This window comes from Astatotilapia calliptera, chromosome 16, assembly GCF_964374335.1.
Source record: "Astatotilapia calliptera chromosome 16, fAstCal68.1, whole genome shotgun sequence".
Lineage (NCBI taxonomy): Eukaryota > Metazoa > Chordata > Actinopteri > Cichliformes > Cichlidae > Astatotilapia > Astatotilapia calliptera.
Genome location: NC_137437.1, coordinates 31043723 through 31069347, shown reverse-complemented (window position 1 = coordinate 31069347; position 25625 = coordinate 31043723). Strand labels below are relative to the sequence as shown.

General features: G+C 43.9%; 4 protein-coding genes across 6 annotated transcripts; 2 read left to right on the top strand and 2 right to left on the bottom strand.

Annotated features, from left to right (window-relative positions):
- Positions 1 to 912: 912 nt before the first annotated feature.
- On the bottom strand, positions 913 to 4027 carry osgepl1 (O-sialoglycoprotein endopeptidase-like 1). Its single transcript, XM_026144473.2, has 7 exons — positions 3840 to 4027; positions 3349 to 3736; positions 2167 to 2371; positions 1938 to 2086; positions 1378 to 1508; positions 1214 to 1285; positions 913 to 1098 (listed from the first exon to the last, which is right to left on the bottom strand). Exons 1-7 carry the CDS (start codon positions 4025 to 4027, stop codon positions 1014 to 1016), a joined length of 1218 nt encoding a protein of 405 aa, XP_026000258.2. The 3' UTR covers positions 913 to 1013.
- On the top strand, positions 3922 to 9754 carry adat3 (adenosine deaminase tRNA specific 3). Of its 3 annotated transcripts, none has more exons than XM_026144476.2 (2): positions 3922 to 4062; positions 7944 to 9754. In XM_026144476.2, exon 2 carries the CDS (start codon positions 7971 to 7973, stop codon positions 8991 to 8993), a length of 1023 nt encoding a protein of 340 aa, XP_026000261.2. In that variant the 5' UTR covers positions 3922 to 4062; positions 7944 to 7970; the 3' UTR covers positions 8994 to 9754. The 3 variants fall into 3 exon arrangements, with proteins under 3 accessions (XP_026000261.2, XP_026000260.2, XP_026000259.2); XM_026144475.2 differs by having other exon boundaries at positions 3995 to 4118; XM_026144474.2 differs by lacking the exon at positions 3922 to 4062 and adding an exon at positions 4409 to 4514.
- On the top strand, positions 4555 to 6554 carry alkbh6 (alkB homolog 6, nucleotide demethylase). Its single transcript, XM_026144480.2, has 2 exons — positions 4555 to 4574; positions 5572 to 6554. The coding sequence occupies exon 2, from the start codon at positions 5577 to 5579 to the stop codon at positions 6279 to 6281; it is 705 nt and encodes a 234-aa protein (XP_026000265.2). The 5' UTR covers positions 4555 to 4574; positions 5572 to 5576; the 3' UTR covers positions 6282 to 6554.
- Positions 9755 to 12442: 2688 nt separating the features above from the next.
- Positions 12443 to 25440, bottom strand: sympk (symplekin). Its single transcript, XM_026144470.2, has 27 exons — positions 25276 to 25440; positions 25008 to 25116; positions 24636 to 24701; positions 22970 to 23023; positions 22812 to 22885; positions 22586 to 22712; positions 22229 to 22478; positions 21976 to 22146; positions 21547 to 21786; positions 19382 to 19533; positions 19146 to 19296; positions 18833 to 19052; positions 18541 to 18691; positions 18215 to 18450; positions 17442 to 17523; positions 17038 to 17151; positions 16784 to 16931; positions 16166 to 16326; positions 15885 to 15993; positions 15700 to 15800; positions 14880 to 14970; positions 14703 to 14804; positions 14432 to 14619; positions 14173 to 14349; positions 13964 to 14074; positions 13637 to 13795; positions 12443 to 12737 (listed from the first exon to the last, which is right to left on the bottom strand). Exons 2-27 carry the CDS (start codon positions 25074 to 25076, stop codon positions 12576 to 12578), a joined length of 3666 nt encoding a protein of 1221 aa, XP_026000255.1. The 5' UTR covers positions 25077 to 25116; positions 25276 to 25440; the 3' UTR covers positions 12443 to 12575.
- Positions 25441 to 25625: the final 185 nt, after the last annotated feature.

The window sequence follows — 25625 nt, the reverse complement described above, 5'->3', positions numbered from 1 at the left end:
TGCTTCCAAGAATTTCCATTTTTTACTTACGGTCATCAGATAAAGACAAAAACTTGAGACTCTCTTGCTGTTTGCACTCCGAGGTCTTCTAGGAATGGTGACGGATTTCCAGGAGAACTGATTGGTCAGAAGGTGGTGATTTCATATCTGCAGCATAGGTTACCATGGCAGCGCACTCATGGTAGAAGTGAACTGCTGAAAACCTCCAACTTTAACCTAAAGTTACTTGCTTTGTAGGATAGGCTAAGCTCCAAATGTTGTTTTAGGGCAGATTTTTCCTTTAGGAAGCAGACAACAAGTAAAGCTGAGCGAGCTCGAGTTCAGTCTGAAAGTAAGAATATGTGCAGCACCTGTGAAAATGTGCAAACACCACTATATATTTTGCCATTTAAAGGTTTTTTTCCTTCAAGTTTTCTGAACTTTGATTCAACTTTCAGCCAAAACCGAAGGATTGCACAACGTCCTGCAATCAGCCATGTGATAAAGTCTTTTAAGATGAACACAAGAACAAACAGCTCAGAGGATCCCGGCTGCCTCCGGGCCTCACAGCTCCCCGGATCAGCAGTGTTTCTCTCAGAAACCACGTCTGTAAACATCTGTGTGTAAAAGAATGAACTGTGACACAAGTGAACATAACTGATAATAAAATTGTGTTTTTGTCTTGGTGTGGTCAGATCTGTGTTTGTGTGTATGCAGAGGGAACAGATGAACGAAGAGGAGGAAAATCTGTATTCAGCCTCCTTAGTATGGAGGACTGAGAGTGCCAAAATCCTAAATAAAAAACCAACTCACTAATAAATCAATAGGACAAAAAATATCCATCTAGCTACTGAAACGTTTATAAATAAATATGAAAACATTTAAAAGTAAAAAAATTTAATAAATAAAAGAAATACTTTTTTTTCAACAAAACCGGTTTCAGAAAAAATATTTATTAATAAATATCTGTATAATGTCCTTTTTAGATACAGTACTGTTATACACTGCTTTGGGAAATCGCAATGACAATGACATCAGCTAGGGATCTTCATCTTTAAGGGTGGCAGCCTGATCGCGGCGGCCTTCACCTCCGCTGTGATGTCAACGCCCAGCGGGGCCCTGCAACACAGCATCAATGAGCCAGTGTCGATTTAACCGGGGGGACGACGACACACACTTTAGAAAGAAAACTTAAAAGAACAATAAAATAAACCTCGTGAATAAATAAACTGACCTTGGCTCGTAGCAAACGTCAACATCTGGAGCCAGGATCCCTTTTCCTTCTCTCAGCCGCTCCACGCCGTTCCTAGTTTTAAAAATGAAAAATTAAGGAAAATGTTTTTCTCATCCTAATCTAAGAAAATTTAATCCGATTGGCTGACAGGACAGTAAATGCACCATGCAATCATCACTCCGTTGTCAGTGCAGAACTTTGCAGGAGGGCAGATCAGATGCAGACCGGTCATCTCCGTGACAATCGTCAGAGCTTTTCGGATGTACTGGTTGCTCGCAACTCCCCCAGAAAGCACCTAAACGTAAATCAATGTAAAGTAAAGGACTAGTTTTACTTTATATTATTTTCACTGTGAACACATTATAAGAAAGCAGCACAAACAGAGACATGTTTATTAAATCTATGGAAGAAATCTTTGGCTCCCGAGGATCGTTTGTACAGAAACCGACCTCATTACCAGAAATTTAGATCTTGTTTAATATGAACATCCACCAGTGAACATGAGACAAAATAAGGTAAGGTATAATAAGTAATGATCCTGTGACTGAAAGGTGAATGTGACTATAGAAAGAAAAGTTAAGGTTAAAGCACTTTAAGCTCAGGAAGCTTTAAAACCATTCTAAAGATTTCAGCTTTGCATGATTCACAGTTCAAAATAATCCTTCTTTGAGACAATTTTCTTCTGACTGGCTGCAGGTGGGTGGGGATATCCCAGCAAACTCACCAAGGTGGGGCTGCTCGGCGGCAGCAGGCCGTTTGCCTTGCAGAACAGGATGGCGCGGTGTGTGCGCTTCGCCAGGTGGGCGGCGACGGTGTGCTGAGCGGCAGCTGCAATATCATTCACACATTTCAGCAGTGTCCCCTCTTCCACACCTACAGAGGGAGGGGAGGAGAGCCTAAAAGTCAGAGGTGAATCGCTGCTGCAGGCGTTATGGGGGAAACGGGGCTCGTACCTTCCTCTGCTTCTTTTTTCATTATCATCATCGTAATCTGATTTCTGAGTCCAGCAAAGGAAAAGCAGCAGTCGTGCGTTTGTCCCATTGGTGTCCTGAAAGAGAACTTCGTCCTATCGCCGTCCCGAGCGAGCAGCTCTATGGCCTGGCCTCCGCTCAGCGAGGAGCACTGCGGGTGTTTGACGAGGGACAAACGTCTCGCCACCTGTAGGTCACAAAAAGTTTCATCTGCATAAAGAACTGAGGCTGTTGATGTTTCTCAAACTTCCAGCAACTCTCTTGCTTTGATCTCATGTGGGCTAGACCAGTGAAACACCTCTTGCTGAAGTATACAGAAATGTAACTACACGTTTAATCAATGAAATATCTTGAGAAATCTGTCAGCACGTCTCTTTGAGCTTAAATTGTAAGAAGTAAATGTGTAAAATTACAAAAAGCTATCATTTAATGGAATATGAATAACCATTGGGGAGATAAAGATAACCCCAATGGTTATATATGAAGACTGAAAAAAATTTTTCGTCTGATTTTCAGTATTGCTCTTATTGTGAAAGGACTCAAGGTTCTCTCATTGATCCTTCCTGAGCCCAGCCTCCCCAGTGGTCCCTATCCTGGATCACTTTTATGTAAAACACACTACGGACATGAAAAATCAGGATTTTGTGTTTTGGAAGTGAAAGATTTTCTCAACTTCTTGTGCTTTTGATTTTGTGGACTTCCTTCTCCAGGATCCCAAATCCTAATCTGTCTCCCTGTATCTGAGTCTGTCAGACAGCAGGGTCTCTAACATTTCTCAGTCTGCAGTCACCATGCCAACTGGTCCCCACAGGTGTGTGTGGCAATGTCACAAAACTAATTCATCATGTGGACGACACCTTGATAACTTTACAAAGGCCGGGTTAATGACCTCAGACCTGTAGCTCTCAGCCCCGCTCTGATGAAATGCTTGTAAAGGTCACATCTTCACTTCCTGCCACCCTGGACTAACAGGTCAATACCACCCTCTGCGCTGCACTGACACACCTCGAACATCAGGGGTCGTGTATGAACGCTGTTTTTAGTCTCAAATTTGGGACTTCTTAACAAAGTGACCACAGGCCCTTACAGAGGGGACTTACAAATAACGGGATTCTAGTCTATCCTAAACATGTAAATTAGTTTTGTATGTCATTACGGTCTCACTTTATCTAGAGTATCTCCGGGAGCTTCATCCAGAGCGTGACCCAAAAGCAGGAAGTCATCAACTCCCCGGGCCACAGCGAGGAGTGAGTGGCCTCCGGACACGAGCAGCACCAGGAAGGGGAAGCTGACGGGCTGGAGCATCCTCACAGTCAGGGCGTGGGCCTCCATGTGGTGGATGGGGATGAATGGCTTGTCATGCCGCCTCACCAACTGCCGAGTGAACTCAAGTCCGACACCCAAGCTCAGGGCCAGCCCGGGCTTCACTGTGGTGGCGATGGCGGCCAACTGGCTTGGGGCCACGCCACTCCTCTCCAAAGCCTCCTGGACCACACGCTCAATGTTCTCCCTGTGGAGCTGCTGGGCCACGGTAGGGATGATGCCTCCAGTCCTGCAGGTTTGAGAGCATGTCAGGTTACTCTGTTTATCTATGACGATCGCTGCCAGTTTTTTACAGCCCCTAACAAGCAGTGACCTTGACCTCTGACACCTACCTGAGATGCACCTCCTTCTGTGAATGCAGAGACTCTCCCAGTATGGCGCCAGTCTCATCCAGCACAGCCGCTCCCGTGTCATCACAGCTGGTCTCGATGCCCAGAACCAACCTAGAGCAGGAAGCAGTGTGACGGAGTGTGTATCCGAGCTGCAGCAGCCTCAGAGCCTTCACTTTACTGCGAAACATCTTCCCGAACTAGTCACACCTGTGAGGACAGGCAGGTAATACCTCAGGGTGACTTCACAGCAGTTCCTCCAGACATTAAACTAACATAATGGTAAGCCATGAATAAGTTCTTAGAGTTCAGGAAGCATGATAAACAACTGTATCTGTCCAGAAAACGTGGGTTAACCCAAGTTTCTGTCCTGCTTCGTCTCGCTGTGCTACATGTAAATAATTCCGACTACCCCAAACTCTGTGATTAAAAACACAAAACTGACAACAAAAAGGCGAATCAACAAATTTGGCATTAATACTACTTAAAACATTTCTATAAACTCAATAATAGAAAACGTATTTCGAAAAAATAAGGCACAGGTCCAAAAAGTCGACGCTTCTTTCTCTTCCGGACATTTTATTTCGGTGCACAAACGCGTTATTGCGGATGGCGTCGGGCTGTTGGGATTTTACCTGAAGAAACGGAATTTTCATCAGATTATTTATGTCTAACCAGGTAAATCAGGTTCTTCTGCATGCTCTCCGTCGCAGTGTGCCGTTTTTAGAGTTCCTGCAGGTATCGAGTAGCCTCTAAACCCGGAATTCTTTTCAAAATCGCCCGTTTCCGTACAGTAAACTTGCCTTTGCGTTGCCTTTGGGGCCACACAGAATGTCGGATTTCTGTTTTGCGGTAAATAATTCAAGAAATAAAAATGTAACCGATATTAATGTGAAAGGTAGGAATTCTTTTACAAAGGCACAATATTCATAAGAATTTATTTGACTTAAATAAAACTATTATTTATCTATCTTTCTTTCACGGAGTCATAAACTCACACAGCGCCGTTTTAGCACTTAATTTAACGAGCAATTACACACACACGCACACTAACTTTAAAGCTTGGTGTTGTTGGTTTTTGCTGACCAAAAATCATCGGATTTGGATGTCGAGAAAAAAGTTTTTACGACACTGGAGCTCGCGTGACCCGCGACTTTAAAGGCAGCGTCGTGTTTCTTTTCCTTGTTTTTCTCGAATTTTTCTGTTTTTAACTGCAGAACAAACAAAAGCCTGCTGTTGAGTGAGTGAAAGGTTTTAATGATCATTCAGTCTGAGCGAAGCTCCGTGTATGATGGGCTGTGGACACAGAGAGGAAATTCATCGGATTTAAAAAAAAAAAAAAAAAAAAAGGCTTTTCTAACTCTATGGACAGAAATTCAGAGATTAAAATTCACAAGTTTACAACTTTAATTTCATTCATTTTATGAATAAAAATCTGAATTTTAAAGTAAGTTTAAGTCTAAGGGGAAGGGGAAAATAAATCTCAATTGTAATTTTAGAGAAAAAACATGGGAATGCAGCAGAGTATTCATTACTTCTCATTAATTTAGTATAAAAATAACTGAAAATGTACCTTTTTAAAATAAAAAATGTATTTAATTCATTTTAATAAACTTAAACTTTTTAAAAAAAACAACTAATTTAATATAAATATTAGTGAACCACAGAAAGACTGCTTTATTATTTTTATTTTTTTTTTCTGGGTTTTAATGAGTTTCATGTTAACTTTCTTAAGGAGGCATGGAGCGCCCAGCATGTATTTTGGAGGAGTTGAAGCAGTTTGTCGTAAGCGAAGCTCCGCCCACAGCGTATTGTGTTCCAGATTTCATATCTGAGGACGAGGAGTCGTACCTCCTCCAGCAGGTCTACAGGTCTCCAAAGACTAAGTGGACTCAGTTGTCGGGCCGGAGGCTCCAGAACTGGGGAGGGTTACCACACCCAAAAGGCATGCTGGGAGAGCGGCTTCCCGATTGGCTCCAGACGTACTGTGAGAAGATTTCGTCTCTGGGCACGTTCAGTGGGAAAACGGCCAATCACGTGCTGGTGAATGAGTATAAACCAGGAGAGGGGATCATGCCCCACGAGGATGGGCCGCTGTACCACCCCACCGTCACCACCATCAGCCTGGGCTCTCACACCCTGCTGGACTTCTATATGCCGCTCAGCAGCACTGAGGGCGCCGCACCGCAGACAGCGGAGAGCCGCTTCCTGTTCTCGCTTCTGGTAAGGCCACGAAGCCTTCTCATCCTGCAGGATGAAATGTACCAGCGCCTCCTTCACGGTATCCAGGGGCGCGAGCAGGACACGCTGACCGAGAAGGTGGTGAACCTGTCTGCCGCCGGGGCGCAACTGGGTGAGGAGCTGAACCGAGGCACCAGGGTGTCTCTGACCATACGGCACGTGCCCAAGGTCATCAAGACGAAGCTGATGCTGGGAAAGCGATGAAGAGCGATAGAGCTGACACTACAGCACAGTGATGGAGTTTTAGTTCAGATGGATTCACCGAGTGAATATTAAAAGGATTTTAGCATCTGTGTGTAAAACGACCAGAACTGATCACCACTGAGTCTTTAAGTTTTATGTTTTAATCAAGTAATCTGATGCACTTTCACACCTGGAATAATTTATTTGGAGTTCATCAGATGTTTGTTTATGTGACAGATGAAAATAAATACGACCATAAGCGGTGTGTGCGCCGTGGGTTTGCTTACAAACACATCCACCAGTCTGTTAGTCTGTCTTAGTAAAGTGATGCACCACCATGTGCTGCCAGCATGGGCGTGAGACACAGTTTAAAAGTCCAGCAGAGGCCGGATACTCAAAGAGCTGAACTTTAAAGTCACACAGGTCATGCAAAACTTCCATTAGAAGTAGTGGACAGAGCGATTAAACAAGCACGGCCATTCCTGTGGTTTTACGTATCAGCAGGTCTTAAAATGATTTAAATAGATGAGCAACAAAACATGACACATTACACCGTCTCATTATTTAACATAAACTGAACAAAAGTGAAGAAACAGTGCTGTGAAAACTCAGTATGTCCTCATCGCTTCCACACGAATTCGGAATAACTATCGTCTGGAGCATTCAGGTGTGTTAACACAATCCAACAATCTTCCCAGGAGTAGATACCCCAACACATTCACTCCAAGGTCAGACTGAGAAATACTTAGAGAAAAAAAATCCAAGAGCTCCATGTCGGACCCAACCGGCTTCAGGCAGCTAAAGGTTAAAGTTCAAGGCTGAAGAAATATGCTTTGTTTGGAAGGGTTACCTGGAGAAAGCCTTTTCTCTCTAAAAAGAACATGGCAGCACGGCTTAAGTTAGCAAAGCTGCATCTGAGCAGTGTTAGAGGTCTGTGCATAAATGAATGTCTGCAAACACCAGAGAACTGAAGCCAACGCTGTAAAGAAAGGGTGGGTCAAAGTTCCTCCACAACAGTGTGAAACACTTGATCAGAAAAGCATGACTTCAAGTTTTGGCTATTACGCCACCACATAAAGGGAGTTAAACAGAATGAGTGAAACATTTTGGAGATCAGAGTAACGTGGACCCAGAGATACTCGAGGTGGTTTGAATCCATAAAAACACAGTTTTGCTTAAATGAAGAAATGTGAATGAACGTCAGTTTGAGTTTTCATGTTTTATTGTTGATCAACGAGAGATAAGAGAAATACAAAACCCCTCACGGTACCTGTTAATTTGTCTCGTGTATACAGGTGTGTTTCCTAGTTAGAAACTACATAATGGAGATGATGTCATATGTAGGTTGTCCACCAGGGGGCAGTGTTTACATATTTACTTTAAAGTGCAACTCCCCTGTTATTTATATTTGTCATAAGCTCAACTTGGGAGGATGGTTTTGAATCAATACTAATAATCTTCATTTTAATTATTTATTAAATAAAGATTTGCAGTTTTTTTTTAATAAACATGGCTTGATTTATGGGAAAAAATGTCAATATCTCCATCTTCACTCCCACCACACTGAGAAGGTTAAAACATTGAAGGTTGGAGGGAAACCCTGCAAACATGATTTCTGGGAGAGCCGTCCCTGCTGGAAGCCAGGTTTGATGAGTAACTGAAGGTTTTGTCATGTGCTGACAGGACGATACCGGGAGATCAGAGCCGCCGATGAAGCGCTGGAAAGGCTCGCCGTGTGATGTCGACTCCTGGGTCGCCCTTCCAGTCCTGTCAGATGAGCAGTCGCAGGATGTCGAGCTGGTGGAGGTGTACGCTGCGCCCATCCTCGACAAGAAGGAGACGTCTCGGCTCGTCAGGGAATTGAACAGCCTCTGTCCGCTGAGCGGCCTTCAGCACGTCAAGAGGGTGCGGCCGTGCAGCGAGAGACCCCACCCCCTGGAAGTCCTCGTGTGCCTCGTCAGTGATGTGCCAAAAATGCAGGTGGTTAGCATTGACTCTCTGCTGCCCTCAGGTGGAATAAATTGCAACGGGTTGGGCGAGCCTTTTGTGGTTAAGGTTCCCGCTCGTGCCCCTTTGACCCGACCCCAGTTTGAGTTAGCGAGCCAACACTGGCCCACGTCCTTTCACGAGGACAAGCAGGTGACAGTCGCCCTGAGAGGAGAGCTCTTCAGCCACCATCAGAAGGAAAGGATACACGCCTACATGGCGTCCGCTGTGACTGCAGCCAGAGAAGGAGGCGTGGCGGGGATGGAGGCCATCGGGGCTGTGGTGGTCGACCCAAAGACGGAGAGGATCATTGCAGTCGGCCACGACTGCAGACGCAAGCACCCTCTTCATCACGCTGTCATGGTCGTCATCGACCTTGTAGCTCGGAGTCAGGGCGGTGGGTTTTATGGTTTTGACAGTTACCCCGCCTGCAGGTTTACTTCAGCGAGCTCAGTTCAAACGGAGGCCCAGATAGAGAACGGCACTCAGCCGTACATTTGCACCGGGTACGACCTTTACGTGACGAGGGAACCTTGTGTGATGTGTGCCATGGCCCTCGTTCACTCTCGGATCGGTAGGGTTTTCTACGGAGTCACTTCAGCTGACGGGGCGTTAGGGTCAAAGTTCAAAATCCACACTCAGAAAGATCTGAACCATCGATTCGAGGTGTACAGAGGAGTTCTAAGCAGGGAGTGTGAGGATCTTCACAGCATGGATGACCACATCAAAAAGGACAGAGGAGAATGAAGCCAACTTTTTATTACACCTTGGAAATGAATTTAAAACTCAGACATGAAAGAGAAGCCAGCTACATTTTCTCTAATGGCCTGCAGGGGGCAGCGACTCGTCAGACGCTGTAAGACTTCTGATCCTGTAGAAGTCAATGAGAAGACAGCCACGTCTCCCTTTGGTTTTTGGCTTCCGAAAACATGTTCCTGATGAGTTAAATCAAACATTCAGTCCAGTTAAATTATGATCACGACTGGAGTCAGAAATGAGGATTAATCAGGACATGCTCATTATATAAATACCTGTTAATCACAAGTCTGTAAAATGTTGATGTTTTAAGCTGAGATAAACTTCAACATCTACTGAGTTAATTATGCTTTTGTATCAGAGATCCAGTGAGAAATTTTTTATTACATTTTTTATCCAAACCCAGATAAAGAACTTGTGTATTTGTCTCCATCTAGTGGTCAATTAGATTTACTGCAGTGGTTAAATCCTTTACCTTCAAAGCATATCGGAACATCAGCTCTGCTTTCGCCTGGAAGCTTCTTCGCACAGCTGCCCACACTGAGAGATCTCTAGAGATTTTATTACGCCACAAAACCACTACCTACAGCAGTTATTTAAATCGAAACACCCAATGCAGCTCTTTAGAGATCAAGATGTGGATGTTAGATGTTGATGTTTCCTCAATTCTCCCTCAAAGGTCCCACAATATTTAATCACACATGTATTTAAAAGACCTCATAAGGAAACATAATAAAGGCTAAAAGAGAAAATTCAACAGCTAAATGTATTTTTTTAAAAAGCAAACAAACTGGTAAACAATGCCCCCTGGTGGTTGAATTTTTAGCTACATTTTGCTGAAAGTGGTTACTGAAAGTACCTTTAACACTAGGAAGGCCCAGGCTTCTACCTTTCTACCTTTAAAACCCGGAGAGCAGCCAAATGGCTGGTAGGCTTTTAGCTAAGCTTTAGCTTCAGGCAAGTGGAAGCTAAATTGGCTAGTCATTCATATGTAAATTGGGTTGTTACCTGGGAATTCTGGAGGGAGGGGAGTGGGGGTGTGTGGATGAGGGGGTGGGGGAGCTGCTAAAAGCGGTGAGCTTCCTTTTGTTTCATCTTGATGCATTCTCAATCATCCAGGGAAACAAATCTCCAAAAGTCACCAACTTGGAGTGTTTCAGTTTGCCATCTTAGGGAGAAATCAACACACATGGGTGTAGGTCCTTTGTTGCTGAGATTTATTGATAAAAACAGTACAAAAAATCAACCATTTGTACACATTTTTACAAATAATTATAAAAAGTGAGTGAGTACATTTCAACATTTTCAGCAATCACTCACAATCCTGGCACTGCCATGGTATCTGTAGTCTGCATTTACCACATGTGTATCTGTTGCAGTGAACACATCGCACAGTGGCATGATTGTTCTTGCAATTGTGTTTGACCTGACACATGGCTCTTTTTCCAGGGCTCGGTGTGGAGGGTTGTGTCAAAGGCAACTGTTCTTTTCTTGCCTTCTTCGCAGCTACATGAGAGTGAGCTAACTCCCTTGCAAGCTCCACCAGGAAGTCCACCCGTCTTTCCTTCGTCCCGGAGCATGCTTGATACAGCACATGTGCATTCAGTGCTGCCATGTCAATCATGTTATAAAACACGGCAACTGGCCAGCGCCGTGTTCCTCTGCGGACAGTGTACTCCCGAACCATCTGGTCCATCACATCCACGCCACACTTTGTTTTGTTGTAAAGGGTGACAGTGTTTGGCTTCCTTTTGGTAGTGTTATCAGTCTGAACCACGCCGTGCATGCTGCTAAGAATATAGACTGTCTTCTTCCGTTTGGCCGCATACGCCGTCAGCGTGGCAGCAGAGGTTGAAAACACCTAAGAAATAAGATAAATTGTTATTTCCATAGCACTTTTACACACAATGAAAGGGAGACAGGTCCCCACCTGTTCTTCACGCCACACTGTGCCATCTTTCGCTGTCTCAGTCCCCAAACAAGCTCTCTTTTTAGGTGGAGAAGCAGTCTCCTCATCTGCAGTGTGAACAAATTCAAATTGTGAGCAATGGGAAGGTCCAGTATCTCCTCCTTTTTCACATCGCTTTCACTTGCGCAAAAACTTCTTAGACGGAAAACCACCATCCTCGGCACAGTCAACAAGATTCGCAGGGAAATTCCTCAATCCACTAGACAGACAGATCGCAATGAATTCACCACTCAGGTATGTTGCAGGTCTTTTCTGGTTCTATGTTTATGTGTTTCATTGTGTGTAAAAGTGCTATGGAAATAACAATTTATCTTATTTCTTAGGTGTTTTCAACATCTGCTGCCACGCTGACGGCGTATGCGGCCAAACGGAAGAAGACAGTCTATATTCTTAGCAGCATGCACGGCGTGGTTCAGACTGATAACACTACCAAAAGGAAGCCAAACACTGTCACCCTTTACAACAAAACAAAGTGTGGCGTGGATGTGATGGACCAGATGGTTCGGGAGTACACTGTCCGCAGAGGAACACGGCGCTGGCCAGTTGCCGTGTTTTATAACATGATTGACATGGCAGCACTGAATGCACATGTGCTGTATCAAGCATGCTCCGGGACGAAGGAAAGACGGGTGGACTTCCTGGTGGAGCTTGCAAGGGAGTTAGCTCACTCTCATGTAGCTGCGAAGAAGGCAAGAAAAGAACAGTTGCCTTTGACACAACCCTCCACACCGAGCCCTGGAAAAAGAGCCATGTGTCAGGTCAAACACAATTGCAAGAACAATCATGCCACTGTGCGATGTGTTCACTGCAACAGATACACATGTGGTAAATGCAGACTACAGATACCATGGCAGTGCCAGGATTGTGAGTGATTGCTGAAAATGTTGAAATGTACTCACTCACTTTTTATAATTATTTGTAAAAATGTGTACAAATGGTTGATTTTTTGTACTGTTTTTATCAATAAATCTCAGCAACAAAGGACCTACACCCATGTGTGTTGATTTCTCCCTAAGATGGCAAACTGAAACACTCCAAGTTGGTGACTTTTGGAGATTTGTTTCCCTGGATGATTGAGAATGCATCAAGATGAAACAAAAGGAAGCTCACCGCTTTTAGCAGCTCCCCCACCCCCTCATCCACACACCCCCACTCCCCTCCCTCCAGAATTCCCAGGTAACAACCCAATTTACATATGAATGACTAGCCAATTTAGCTTCCACTTGCCTGAAGCTAAAGCTTAGCTAAAAGCCTACCAGCCATTTGGCTGCTCTCCGGGTTTTAAAGGTAGAAAAGCCAAATGGCTGGGCTCTGGGCCTTCCTAGTGTTAATGTGTTTGAGCTGGAGTGGAAGCGTATAGAGAGGATGTACATACACCTACAGCCAATTAACCCTCAAATGGATGTCTTTGGACTGTGGGAGGTGCACTACAGATTTATGACATTGATCAGTAATTGAACGGCGTCAAAACTTACGTTAAACCAGTGTGCTGATTTATTTACCAACTTATTATGACGTGGAATGCTTTCCATACACAAAATGAGCTGATATTCTTCCTACAAATACAAAATACAAAACAGAAATCCTGAAAACTGAGTGCATCCTTATTCTACATCCTCGCTGGTGTTTCCGGCCTCCTTTGTGACGTCATCAGCTTCAGTGTCTTTTTCGGGCTCTGGCTCCTCTGAAGGTTCGGGCTGAGATTCCTCCATTGGCTCCTCTACTGGTTCTGGTTCAGGTACCGGGGTCTCAGCCTCCGACTCCACCTGGAGAAAATCAAAAGCATTAAACGACTACCTATGAATGGCATGCAGGGCCCTAAGAATCCAGCCACAGCAAAGAAACATCACCGTCACAGTTATTAAAGACATGAGATTAAATTGTGACAGTGCCAGAGTGTCTTTTTCTGGATTAGCACTGGATTGGATTTTATCTTAGCTAATGCTGTGATTTTAGCTTTTCCTTTGCAAATTTTAGCTCATGGAAATGTGGTATTCCACAGGGTTCAACTGTAGGACCACTACAGTTTAACTTAAAAGAAGTGTGTTACTGAAACTATCCCGATGATACTCAACTGTATACTTCACTGTAACTTGATTATTTAAGCCCTGCTGACACACTTTCAGAATATATACAGGATGATATTAACTTTCTACGTTCAAACTTTTAGAACTCCTGGTTATTTGAGCTAAATTTTATGACTTTCCAGAGCTGGAGTTGTAAGTAAGTTACAGCTGGTATTCCTGTTTAGCCTTTTCAGTGGTCTACTTCCTGTTCTAGTTATTATTTTACCAGATTTTTGCTTTTTTAATGAATTTTATGTTTTATATGCATGTTTTATTTTATTTTTCAGGACTTTTGTTGATCTTTATTTTTTTATTAGCACTCCTTTTATTTTAGATGTTTTTCATTGTTGCTTGTTTTTTGGAAGCAAGCAACAAGGTTTCCTTTGTGCTCTTAAATAAAATTTTGCTTTCTTACATTCAGTTTTAACCAAACTTGAATTCAGTTATGCACTACAATAAAAATAAATCCTCAATTCACAGCAGTTTATATTTACTTTAAAACCTCAAACATCCGACCTTTTGTATTATCTGCAATCTAAATTACCTCTGGTGCTGAAGCCGCTTTTAAAGCCTTTAACTTGTCGTAGTTTCCTTTTTACCTGTGAGATATTAAGTGTCTCTTCCTGTATTGCTGGTTCAGACTCTTCTTGCTCCATCGGCTCTTCTTCATCTTTCTGAGTGACGGGCTCCAGCTGGACTGTTGTTTCTGGCTCTTTTGGTGCCTCTTCTACAACTGAAGGAGCTGGAGCTGCTTCCATCTGTAGGAAGATGTCACGTTAATTGCATTATTGAGATAATGGAGCCAAGAGGTAAAAGCTAGCTGACCAGAAATAAAGAAGCAGTGCTGGATGGAAATGTAATTTTTACAGATTGGCGATGGCCAATATGTTTATAAACTGCCCTAATTCAAGACATTCAAAAATCACCTGTAGCTCTTGATCTGTTACATCTGTCTCTACGACCGGCTCTGCAGGCTTCGGCTCTGGTTTTTTATTTGCTTCCAGGACCGCCATGATGGACCCGGGGATGTGCGCTTGCTATGTACACAGAGAGAAAAAAAAGAAAGTGGGTTGAAATGGAAGTTCAGGGTGAAGTAAAATGTTCAGAGGTGTGTAAATGTGGAAGCAGCTGTCACCTGGTGAGGCGTGAAGGAGTGGACGTGCTGCAGAAGAGGCGCCCTCATCTCCGGGCAGCGCTCGAACACGCTCGTGAGCTGAGCGGGCGGCAGCTGTAAGAGCACGCTGAACGACTGCGGCTTTGTCCTCTGGCAGCACTTCACGAATCCCTCCCACACCTTTGGATACTTCCACACCTGCAGGGCGAAATAATAGGAAGAAGATTAGCTTCAGCAGATGATCTTCTCTGGTTTCCTGCAAGATCAAAGTGTTGCTGACCTGCTTGACGATGAGGCGGGAGAGGATGTTCATCACAAAGCCGCCCAGTCGGGGGTACATGGTGAGAGACTGGATGACAGTGCGCATGAGCAGCATGGGGAGGGGGTTCTGCTCCATCAGCTGCTGCATCACCACCGCCAAAACTTCAGATGTGTACACATTCTTCTCGCCGAAGCAGAGGTTGGTAGCTGTCGGGCAGATGCTGAAGATTAAACGCTGACAACAGTTTGTTTGTCCACGACCGACACGCCATGTTTGAGGACTCACTGACCTTTTATGATGGACTTCATGTCACATTTGATTGAGTCTATGTTGTGCAAGGCGATGAGGAGGTCGCCTGGAGTGAGCGGGGACACAGAGGAACTCCCTTCACCTGCAAAACACAAAAGTCAAATCTCAGTCCACCACAGGAGTTAGACGAGACAGAAAAGTGATGAAGGGCTCTTACTGTGCTGAGTCCCCAGCAGCCTGTTAAAGACCTCCTTCACTACAATCGGGTTCAGTTTGATAAGTTTGGGAAGAGCCTGGATGACTTCGTTCTGCACGAGAAAAACAAGAAAAACCAGATTGAAAAACCCCCAAACTTAACAGGAAACGGTTCACTGAAGGTGTTCTCATAGTACACGTTCCACAGTCCGATTATGGAGGCCAAAAGAACTCAAAATAACAATATTAGCTATAAATTAATCTTTTACCCTTTTCTTTTTTTTTTGGTAATTAAGTAAATAGAAATAGAAATGTAACAAGGTGGAAGGAGGCTCTATAACCAGAAAAATTATGAGCTCTGATGATGATGATATCCTTCACTTTGCTGTTGCTCAAAGTTAGAGGGAATTCCTCCATGACGTCATCTCACAGGTGAGCTCTGATATTTATCCGTGGTGTATCTTCAGCAACAATAACTATTGTGGTCATCTCATTGGCTTTACTTACTGACAGTGTGTACGCACAAATCAGTGATTTTTCAATGTTTTTGTACCTGAATATGTTCAAATTCAGAAGTTTTTCTGACCGTGTGTACAAACAGACAAAATCCTGGCTGTCTTAAAAAGCTTAAATAAAACCTTTTAAAATGAACACTACAACAACTAATTATTATTTTTGCCATTTGGTCATTATTTACAGTTTTCCAAAATATATATATATAAACCACAAAAAAAGTCCAAAATTATAATTAAATAAAAAGTAAAATGAGTGTGTTCATGAACAGCTACAAAGCCAAATTAGCACCTGTCGTCATTCACCTGATGATGAAGAACAATCATTACCTTTTCCAGCCCGTTGATAACGGGGATCAGGAATCGAACATCTGGCACCCGCTTGTGGTAAAGGTCTCGCACCCTCTCCACCAGCTCTGGAGATGGAGGCACTGAGTGGAGGGAGAAAAATTATGTTACCCATCAGCAGAAGAACGGGGGCATATTCAACTGGATTCTGCGGTTCCTGTTTTTACCTTTATCTGTGAGAATGTGCAGGCATCGAGTGACCAGAGTCTCCGCTCCTTTAGGACAGTTTTCCACCAAAAGCAGCAGCTCAGGAGAGTTCATGCCCATCCCACGGATCTACAGAAACAAAGAACAGAAGAGGACTTGATAATAACATTCAGAAAGATGAGCATTACTTCTTACTTACAGCAGCCACGCCGCTAATTATACAAACTTTGAGTCTTGATATAAATTAATGGCGGATCAAAAATCCGAAAAGGGCTTGAAATGAAAGTGAGGAGTGACTTACAGGCTGCTCGATGGCTCGAAGCACGCTGCGTTTGATGTCAGCGATGGCCTCGGTGTAGACGCTGGCGAGTTCGTGGACCAGCCGGTGGTTCAGAGGAAGCAGGGAAAGGTAGAGGAACAGACACTGCCTCACAGTCTCTTCAGTCCAGGGAGCAGCCACCTCTGCCTCAGCAAAAAACACAGAGTGGAGGTCAGAAAAGTCTGAACAACTCACTTAGTAAGCACCTAAAATGCTACTCTTAGACACTCTGTATATAAAAAATGGACTTAGCCACTGTGACATCTCCTGATGGTTTTGTACTCCACACTTGGACAGCTTAATGTCAGCATTTAGGCTGCTATAATGTTGTTTTTTTGTAGCCCGACGTGGCCATATTTGTACAAAATTGTAAAGTGCTAACGGGCTATTTGCTAATTAGCCAATGCTAGCAAGCTTGTTTTTTTCCCACTTAAACTGAAGCAGAAACAGCAAACAGCTAAAAATGCTCCAAAAAGCATCAACAGCACAAAAAAGTTCTTGTTCAGATTTAATGTGTGGTCACTAGCTGGAATGGCAAATGTTAAAGTGGCCACACCCCTAACTTTAAGCTGGGCTGCTGAGTGCATGCTGAAGGCAAACCTGTGTCTTTGTCGGCCCCGAAGAGCAGAGACGGAGGGTTGGGGTGAACCAGGAGCTGCAGGTAGTTCAGGGCAAACTTTTCGATGTAGTCCCTGAGATGGTCCTTCTCGTACATGCGCTTCAGAAAAGCCAAGGCAGTGGTTCGCACCTAAGAGAAAAAAAAAAAAACAAACCCCAAAAAAAGGAAAAATAAATGACATTTTCTTTTAAAAACACTACCCGAGGGAATTTCAGGGTGAAGACGCGTACACCACCTTCTCCTTTTCATGGGAGCTGAGATCCAGGAGCACGTGCAGATACTGAAACTGCCTCGAAGGACGTTTGACGATGAGCTCTTTCAGCGTCGTCATGCCCAAATACACCCGAGACTGAAACACAGGTCACAGTTAACAGGACGTTAACTACAATCCAACAAACCCAACAATCCATAGATGTATATAACATGGTCCACCACCTTGCTTGGTGCTGCTTTCTGAGGTTTTAATGGAAGAAGCGGCGCATCAGCGCTTCATCACAATGCGTGTTTTGTTTTTTTAACATTTCAAAAAGATAAAACTGATGAAACCAAGCTGATAAATATCATCCAATCACATCACTATATGCCATCATATCCACCCATGTCAGTCAAGAGGAGCATTATACTGGTGCCGCCATTTACCTCGTCCTCACAGTAACGCCGTATGACTTCCAGTGCCGACTCTGTGATGATCGGCGCCTCCAGCACCAGTTTGGTGAAAAGTCTGAAACGGTCAAAAATCAGCTGGTAACTCAACTGAAAGCAGGTTTAGCAACAGAAGATCAATTCAGCTAAATTTTATTTCTATATCTGTGCCAGAAACCAGATTTGTTCTGTGCAAATATTAAAAGCGCTTCTTCCTGTCCCTGCCTTTCACAATAAAAACCCTTGACATATTCCCTGTGTGACAGTGAACAAAATAGGAGGAGATTTAAGGTTAAAATACGCTTTTATATTTTACTTTTTTACTTATGAAATTCGAACATCACCAAAACAACTTCTGCTCTGATTGTTAAACATGTTCGGGGTTCAGCAGTTCTCTATTATGACCTTCGCAGGCCAAATCAAAAAGTGGGACATTATCATGAATGAAGGATGGGGGATGAGGGATATGAATGCCACTTTATTGGCAAGCAGATGTAATATATTATTGGCCAGTAGTAGCGCTGTGGAGTGTTGGTGCAGGACTCCTGTGAATCGTAAACATTAATATAAAACATTTAATATGTCACAACTATCTATTCAACAGGATAAACCTGGATGAACGTGATAATCTGTGAAAGAGAATATTTTCAACACGACTGACTGCACATTCATAAAACTACACTACTGAATGGCATACTGGGTAATTCTAGACAACAGTGGGAGGAGCTCTGTGCTGCATTGAGGAGCAGTAAAGAGTGTTGTGCTCTCACCCGTCTCTCTGCTCAGGCTTCTCCTGCAGGCCGGACAGCAGCGTGTACAGACAGTGGTCGTAGCTGTCCAGCAGCCCCGACGGCAGCTGGCTGAGGTAGGTGTTGTACTCCTGATAGAGCAGCGAGAAGGCCAGGTCGCTCCTCGTCCTGATGTCGTCCAGGATGAAGTCCAGCACGTCAGCTTTCATCATCCCGTCGAACTGTGTCACAAGCCGGGAGAGGAGCTTCACCCGGACCTGCCGCACATATTTCAAACCAGGTCATATCATTGCTTCGTTTTTGTTGTTTGCTTCTTAGTGATTATACGACTGGCTGGGGTTACTCACATGAGACATTCCACTTTGAGCAATCGCCTTCTCAGAATGCAGGATGCGCTTCACCGCCTTTGAGGTCAAGTTCTCGATCTGGCTGTCCGATAGCTGCTGGACGATGTCGGAAAGTCGAAATACTTTTTTCCTGCCGCTTGCTCCAGTCATCCTGAAACAACGTAAAACTCGCTGATCAACAATGATTCAGAAGCTTTGGAGAAAAAAAATTATTCCACTTAATTTCCAGATGTGATGTAAAGAAACATCTTTAAACTGTAGACGGTGACCTTGCATCATTTCCTGAACTCACTTGGTCTGTGCAGATGGAAGGATGGGCTCCGGAAGCCTCTTTACCACCGCGGCTGGAACTTCCGGTAAAGCCTTTTCTGCGTAACCTCCGACCACAGAAATGGCCTGCCCGACCATCACGGCAGGAACTTTGCGTTTGATGAGGATGTCTTTAGAGCCAACATCGTCATCATTTTCCTCTTTAACAGCGCCCTCCCCTCTGGCTTTGCACTGCTCAAGTCCTGCGAGACAGACACAGATAACAGTGGCATCTCAGTTCATCTGTCAAGGGTTTCAAGTTTAAGAGATGGGTCACATAAGCTTCTTCTTCTGACCTGGACCGATCCCTGCGGCGGTCATCTGTGTGGCCATCAGCCTGGCCAGATGTTTAATTTGAGCGTCAGTGCCTGCTGACTCCACAGGTGTGTAAGTGGCTTGGAAGGAGGCTGGCATGATATCAGGCAGGTAGACCATGCTGATGAGCACCTGAAGAGTGACACAGGGGGTGTGAGGTGAGCTGTGAGGCAGTTTGGGTTAAAAGGAAAGGGAGCAGAATAAAAATGGTCCTTACAAGGTTGGCCACGTTCTCAGGGGTGAGCAGCGGGTGCAGGAACTCAGCCGTGAGGTCGATGGCGGACTGAGCGACGGGAACAGCGGCCGGCTTCGGAACCGAGAGGGGGGCGGGCTCCTCTTTGTCCTCGTCATCTTCAATAAGTGCCGGCTCTGAATGCAGGCAGACAAAGGTCAGAGGAATCCAAATTATTTTTTGCACAATTACCAGCTTTTCCTTTAGACTGGAGTCTGAAAATGTTAATGTTAAATGACATTTCTCTCATTAACCCTGGAGAACCCATGGGGTCAAATTTGACCTGACCCCATTGGTTCTCCAGGGTTAAACATGCTCTACAGTTTACAGCAGATCTGAAAAAGCTACAAAAATTCTAAAACTAAATAAAAGTGCTTTAATACAGCTATAAAATACTTTGTGCTTTTCACACATTTCTGCTCATGTGTAGCCATGCTGACACCACCACAACAGGAATAGTGAATTCTAGTGAATTCACTATTCCTGTGAATCCACAATTCGGCCTGGGGCTCGGTCACTCAGGCACAGCTGGCTGCCGGCGGAGCTCACGGGCGCGTCACTGCAACTCCCCCTGGCTTCTGCTCCGCGGCTGCTGAATGAGCCCTCATCTGGGACTCTCCTCAGCTCTTACTGGGACAGTGGCGCGGTTGCCCCTCTGTGGGTCTTCCTTGGTCTCTTGTGTTCTGGGGGCCTCTGGATGTCTGGAGTTTTGATCTCCTCCATACCTGCTTCATACCATAGAGGACGGGGCTGTGGCTCCCCACACTCCCTAGCAGATCATTACATGGAGAAACCTTTGGAATGCAAGCATGCTGATCCACACAGGTATGCACACAGGTGTACACATGGGTATTCACAGACACGGACTACAGCTTTCTTGGCTGCTGCCTCAAAGCACACTGTGCGCTGTCTATCTTGCGTGCTGCACAATATTGTTTATTATTTAGTAACTATTGATATCTACTGCTAGCTAGTTTATTGTGATGGTGCCGTTTTTTTTTTATTATGTTGCTCTTTGTTGTTTGCTTTCTCTTCTGGTTTTTTTTCTCCATACAGGTGATCCAGGTGTTTTTTGTTTTTTTTGTTTTTTTTTTTCTTCCCCCCCTTCTCACCGTCTCTTCTCCCCTTTGGTTTTCTTTCTCTCCCTTTCTTTCTTTCATTCTTTCTCCCTGTCCTATCCCACAGTCATGTCTGTCCCGTTTGTAGCAACTGAAAATAAAATAAATTCATAATTATAATAAAGGTCAATCAAATGGACCAATATGGCAAGGCCATGATGATCCACTTGGTAAAATAAATCCGCTTGGCATCTTTCTTGGCCTTAAGACAACAATTCTGATGGCTATAGATCCAAACGGGACAAAAAAAAAGAAAAAAAAAAAAAAAAAGAGAATATGAAGGTTTTTGTGATTTCACTGCATTTTCTTTACCCCAGGCTGCATGGTTAACACCTCTGCTACAGACACAGGCTGTTCATCATTAATCTGCAGCTATTTTTGAGATTACAAACACTTTTAATTTACACATTATTTCACCTGGTTCAGATTTTGGATTTAAGAGATTAGACAATGGGTTTCTAATTTAGAAAGCGATAGTGATAAATTTCTATTTCCTAAATGCAGTCACACTCAATCAGCCTCTTAAGGTGCTAATGGGTTGTTATAACATGCTGTTAAATGATCAGAGCGCACTCAGTTTTTTCTTCATTGCCGGGGCGATTGTGGCTCATAAGTTGGCAGTTCGTCTTGTAATCGGAAGGTTGCCGGTTCGAGCCCCGGCTCCGACAGTCTCGGTTGTGTGTCCTTGGGCAAGACACTTCACCCGGTGGCGCCAGTGTCCGGCAGCCTCGCCTCTGTCAGTCCGCCCCAGGGCAGCTGTGGCTACAATGTAGCTGCCATCACCAGTGTGTGAAAGTGTGTGTGTGAATGGGTGGATAACTGAATGTGTAAAGCGCTTTGGGGTCCTTAGGGACTAGTAAAGCGCTATACAAATATACCATTTCATGTCTCAAACATAATTCATGAACAGAAGCTGCTCTTTAGCACCAAACGATTAGACTTCGACCACAACAACTTAAACTGAAGTGCACTTTGTCGATTAACTATCCGACCAAGTTTAATCACGATCCAGGTTAGCCTGAAACCACTCACCCATCTTGACCTTCTTTCCCTCGGTGTATTGCTCTTGGCGAGGCCTCTTTCGCTGCTCTCGTGGCACAGGCGTGGAGCGGGTGATTTCGCTTTGGGGCATTCCCAGGTCTAACAGCAGGATGCTGATCTGACCGTGAAACTCCAGGCTGCAGGGATGCTTGAGAACCGCCACCAGGTGGAGCTTCAGGTTCTTTCGCACGCTGCTTACCTGAGACTTTGCCAGAGTGGGGGGCAAGTTTGCTGAAAAATGAAAGTGTAGAGGAAACATCTTGTAATTGAGTTATTTAGCAGCTGCAGCCAGACTGTGAGAGGTCATAGTAAAGCAATATATCCTCTGATGTTATCAAACCTGGGAAAAACATGCTTTGAACTGATATCAGGCCAATATAACACTCTAAAGAGTGAGTGTGAATTCTGAGAAGAACTCACCGTGTAATGTCTCATACGCTTGCACCACCTCTGACATGAACATTGGTCTCTGGCGAGCGATGGTGGCCAGTGAGCCCAGCGCTGTGGTGAGGTTAATGCTGGATATGGCCGGGTGGACCATGAACTTAAGCAGCTTCTCCAGCGCCGTCTTTCCCTCCTCACACAGCTCATCTGTTTGGGAAAAAGCGAAGACATCAGCCTTAAAAGGTGAACGTCACCACCTCAACACATGACATTAGTCCAGTATCTGTACCGTAGTGAATGTACGAGTGATCTGTGGGAACTTTGTCCAGGCTGATGTCGCCTTCCTGACGCTTGGGGACGTCAGAGTCAGCCGTCCGTGGTGAAAGAGTAATGATTAAAGATTCGGTAAACTTGATGGCGTGAGTACGAACGCCGTCGTTCTCAGAGTCCAGCAAGGCCAGAACATCCCCTTTCATCTGTGTGACAAGATCCCAGCACGCCTCCTGCATTTCTGACACGGCTTTGGAGCGCACCAACCACTGAGACAAGAAAAGATAAAGGAAATGAAGATGAAGTGAAGAACAGAAACTGATCGCATAAAGAAAGAAATGGTAGAAATGAAGCGGGTAAATCTGACTCTTTGTACCTGAAGTGTGACTTTATACAGCTGGGTGAGGGTGAGGATGGCTTTCTTCACCACATTCACACTTTCATCCTTCAGCAACATGTTCAGGTTGGCGATGAGTCTGAGGAGGAGCTCATTGTCTCTTTTACTGAAAGCAGGATAATAAAACAGTAAAAAATCTCAAATGCTGACCCTGACTTAAAAAAACCCCCAAACAAACAAAACAACAGCAGGTCTGAAAACTCACCATGCCTCCTCGATGAAGCCGATCACAAACTTTTTCACTTCGATGGACTTGTCTGTCTGGAAAGCGATCATCTCCTACAGGAAAAAAACAAAACAAAAATGAGGCAAATTTAAATGAAACTACAGCTGGTTATGAGAGACAAATACTTGCTTACTTACATCCAAAAAATTGTCGAGAAGAGATGGATCCTTGTTGATGATGAGTTCCTGGACCTAAAGGTTAAATGCATGTACTGAATCAATGTTCTTGTGCATTCCTGTGTAAGTGGATTAGACACCAGTCTACACAGTTGCACTGAGATCTTCTGATCATTTCCAACTCTATATTGGACTCGGCTAGACTAGCTTTGCACAATTCACAGTTAAAAATAATCAATTTTTGCCTTATACTCAATCCATTGTGCAGCCCTTAAGTTCGTCCTCTCTGTTGTTGTTTTAGCCCCTCCCCCTTTAAGTCAGTTTTCTTCTGATTGGCTGCCCCTCATAATTAGAATATCTCATCTGCAGATATGGGTGAGACTTCAACACCATGCTCTGGCACCTTAGTAGTGTATAGTTAAACTTGTTTACAGTGAAATAAACAGGAACAATTTTTTCATGTAGGTTACAGGACAATAGTTTTACTGGTCTGGCACTCTTAAAAACAAACTGGGCTCTAAAACAAGTTTGACACTCCTGGTTTAGAGCCGTCTGAAGCCTTCTTGCTCACAGGGATTACCTGCACATACACAACCTCATTAGTGGAAATTTTGTACATGTTTAATATAAACATCCATTGCTGGAAAACATGTATGGGACAGAAAATCAGGAAAACCAAAATGGCTCCACTATAGAGTTTATGATTATACATGTTTAGCAAAAATATCACACATGTGACTTTCTGCCAGCAGCCTGGTGTAGGTAAAAAAAAGAAAAGCTTTTTGATGGTAGATCCAAAAAGATATGCTGACAGTAAAAAGTTTGTTTAAGCCTGCAAGTCCAAGTCATCATCTACAATAACTCAAACTGCTTTCAGCTGCACCTTTTAGGGATCATCCAGCTCATCCTATCCCTGCATCCTACTCTGTCACATCTCTTTACAACATCCTACCTGTACATTTACCTGTACCTTTTAGGATCGTTTTTAAAGTTATTTCTTTGTTTTTAAATCGGAGCTACTACAACCATATACCCCTGCCCGTTCCCTTAGGTCCACCAATCAGCAGCTCCTTAAGGTGCCAAAAACTAAGTATAAATTTAGAGGTGATCGTGCTTTTGCTTTAGCTGCTCCAAAGTTGTAGAATGATCTGCCCTTGCATGTTAGGCAGGCCTCTTCTCTTTCTGAGTTTAAAACTCTTCTTAAAATACATTTATTTGCTGAAGCCTTTGGCACCCTCTAAGGGGTTGACTCAATTTGTTTTAACATGTTTTATTTTATTTATGCTTATGCTATTTGTATATGTACAGCACTTTGTGAACCCTGGTTTTATGTTAAAGTGCTTTATAAATAAAGCTGGTATGGTATAGTATCCATATAGCTCCTCTGAGGTCCTCCTCTTTATCTTCTGCCTGGCAGCTCCATCTTCAACATCTTTTGTCTTATATATCCACTATTGTTCCTCTGCAAATGTCCAAACCATCTCAGCCTTGCTTCTCTAAATTTGTCTCCAAAGTGATTAACCTGAGCTGTCCCTCTCTCTGACAAACTCATTTCTAACCCTGTCCTTTCTGGTCACTCCCAGTGAAAATCTGAATATCTTTAGATTCTCTACCTTTCTCCACAGCCTGTGGTAAGGGCCGTGCTCGGTCTTTTGTATCACAGAGTTAAAAAGTCCAAGCTACAAACCTGTTTGAGCACATTCAGCTTCTCATCTGTGGGTATCAGAGCAGCCTGATTCAGGAGCTCCACAACCTGGAAGGAGAAGGCAGACCCCCATTACATTACAGTTGATTTAATAAAGGCACAGCTGAGAGATTTTCTAATTTAGGACAAACCTACTGTATGTGTACTTGTTGCTGCACCTTTCAGCAAGGTAAATGTAAGACCTTTAAACCCCTTTTTGTAAAAAGCTTTTCATTCTGGCAAAAAAGTGGTCTATTGCCGTTGAAAATGGTCGTCATTATTATAATCACAACTGTTGTGATTTCATCCAGTTTTTAAACCATAAAATCCATAAATCTTCCCCTAAAATGTTTATCAGCGATCACAAAAACGTACCTTCTCGCTGGTGGTCATATCGATGACAGCGGGGGCCTCAGAGTCCCCCTCCTGTGAAGAGAAGTCCATGTTGTGACCCTCACGCTGGTGATAACATGCTCCAAAGATCCTGTAAACAAACGAATAATAAGGATGCTATCTGTGTTATTATACCAGAGTGCTAAACGCTGTTTATTAGCCTTTAATAAGACGCTCCTGTTAGCCTTGTGCTAACGGCGGGAGCTGCTTTAACTCCCTTTGTGCAAACACATGTGCAAAAGCTACTTACCGTTTAACTCTATCTTTAATTTGTTCTTCCAACAACAACTGAATATCCCGGGTGTCAAGAACTTATAAACGCAGGAGGCGTCTTAAGCTAAAGCACTAAAACTCTTCTGGCTCATAATGGACGCAGCCATGTTTCACCGAAAAAAGCGGTGTCAAGCTTCTTCTTCGACGGTTGGGAATAACCACGCGCAAAAAAAAAACAACGGCCACTAGAGGAGACACCTGCGCCACTACAACAACAGAAACCTGCTGTTCAGATAAAATTAACATTCAAGGACTCATATTCAAGGATTCAAGGATTTTCATTTTCGTCACATTTACGACACATTTACACAGATGAGGTGAAACGGA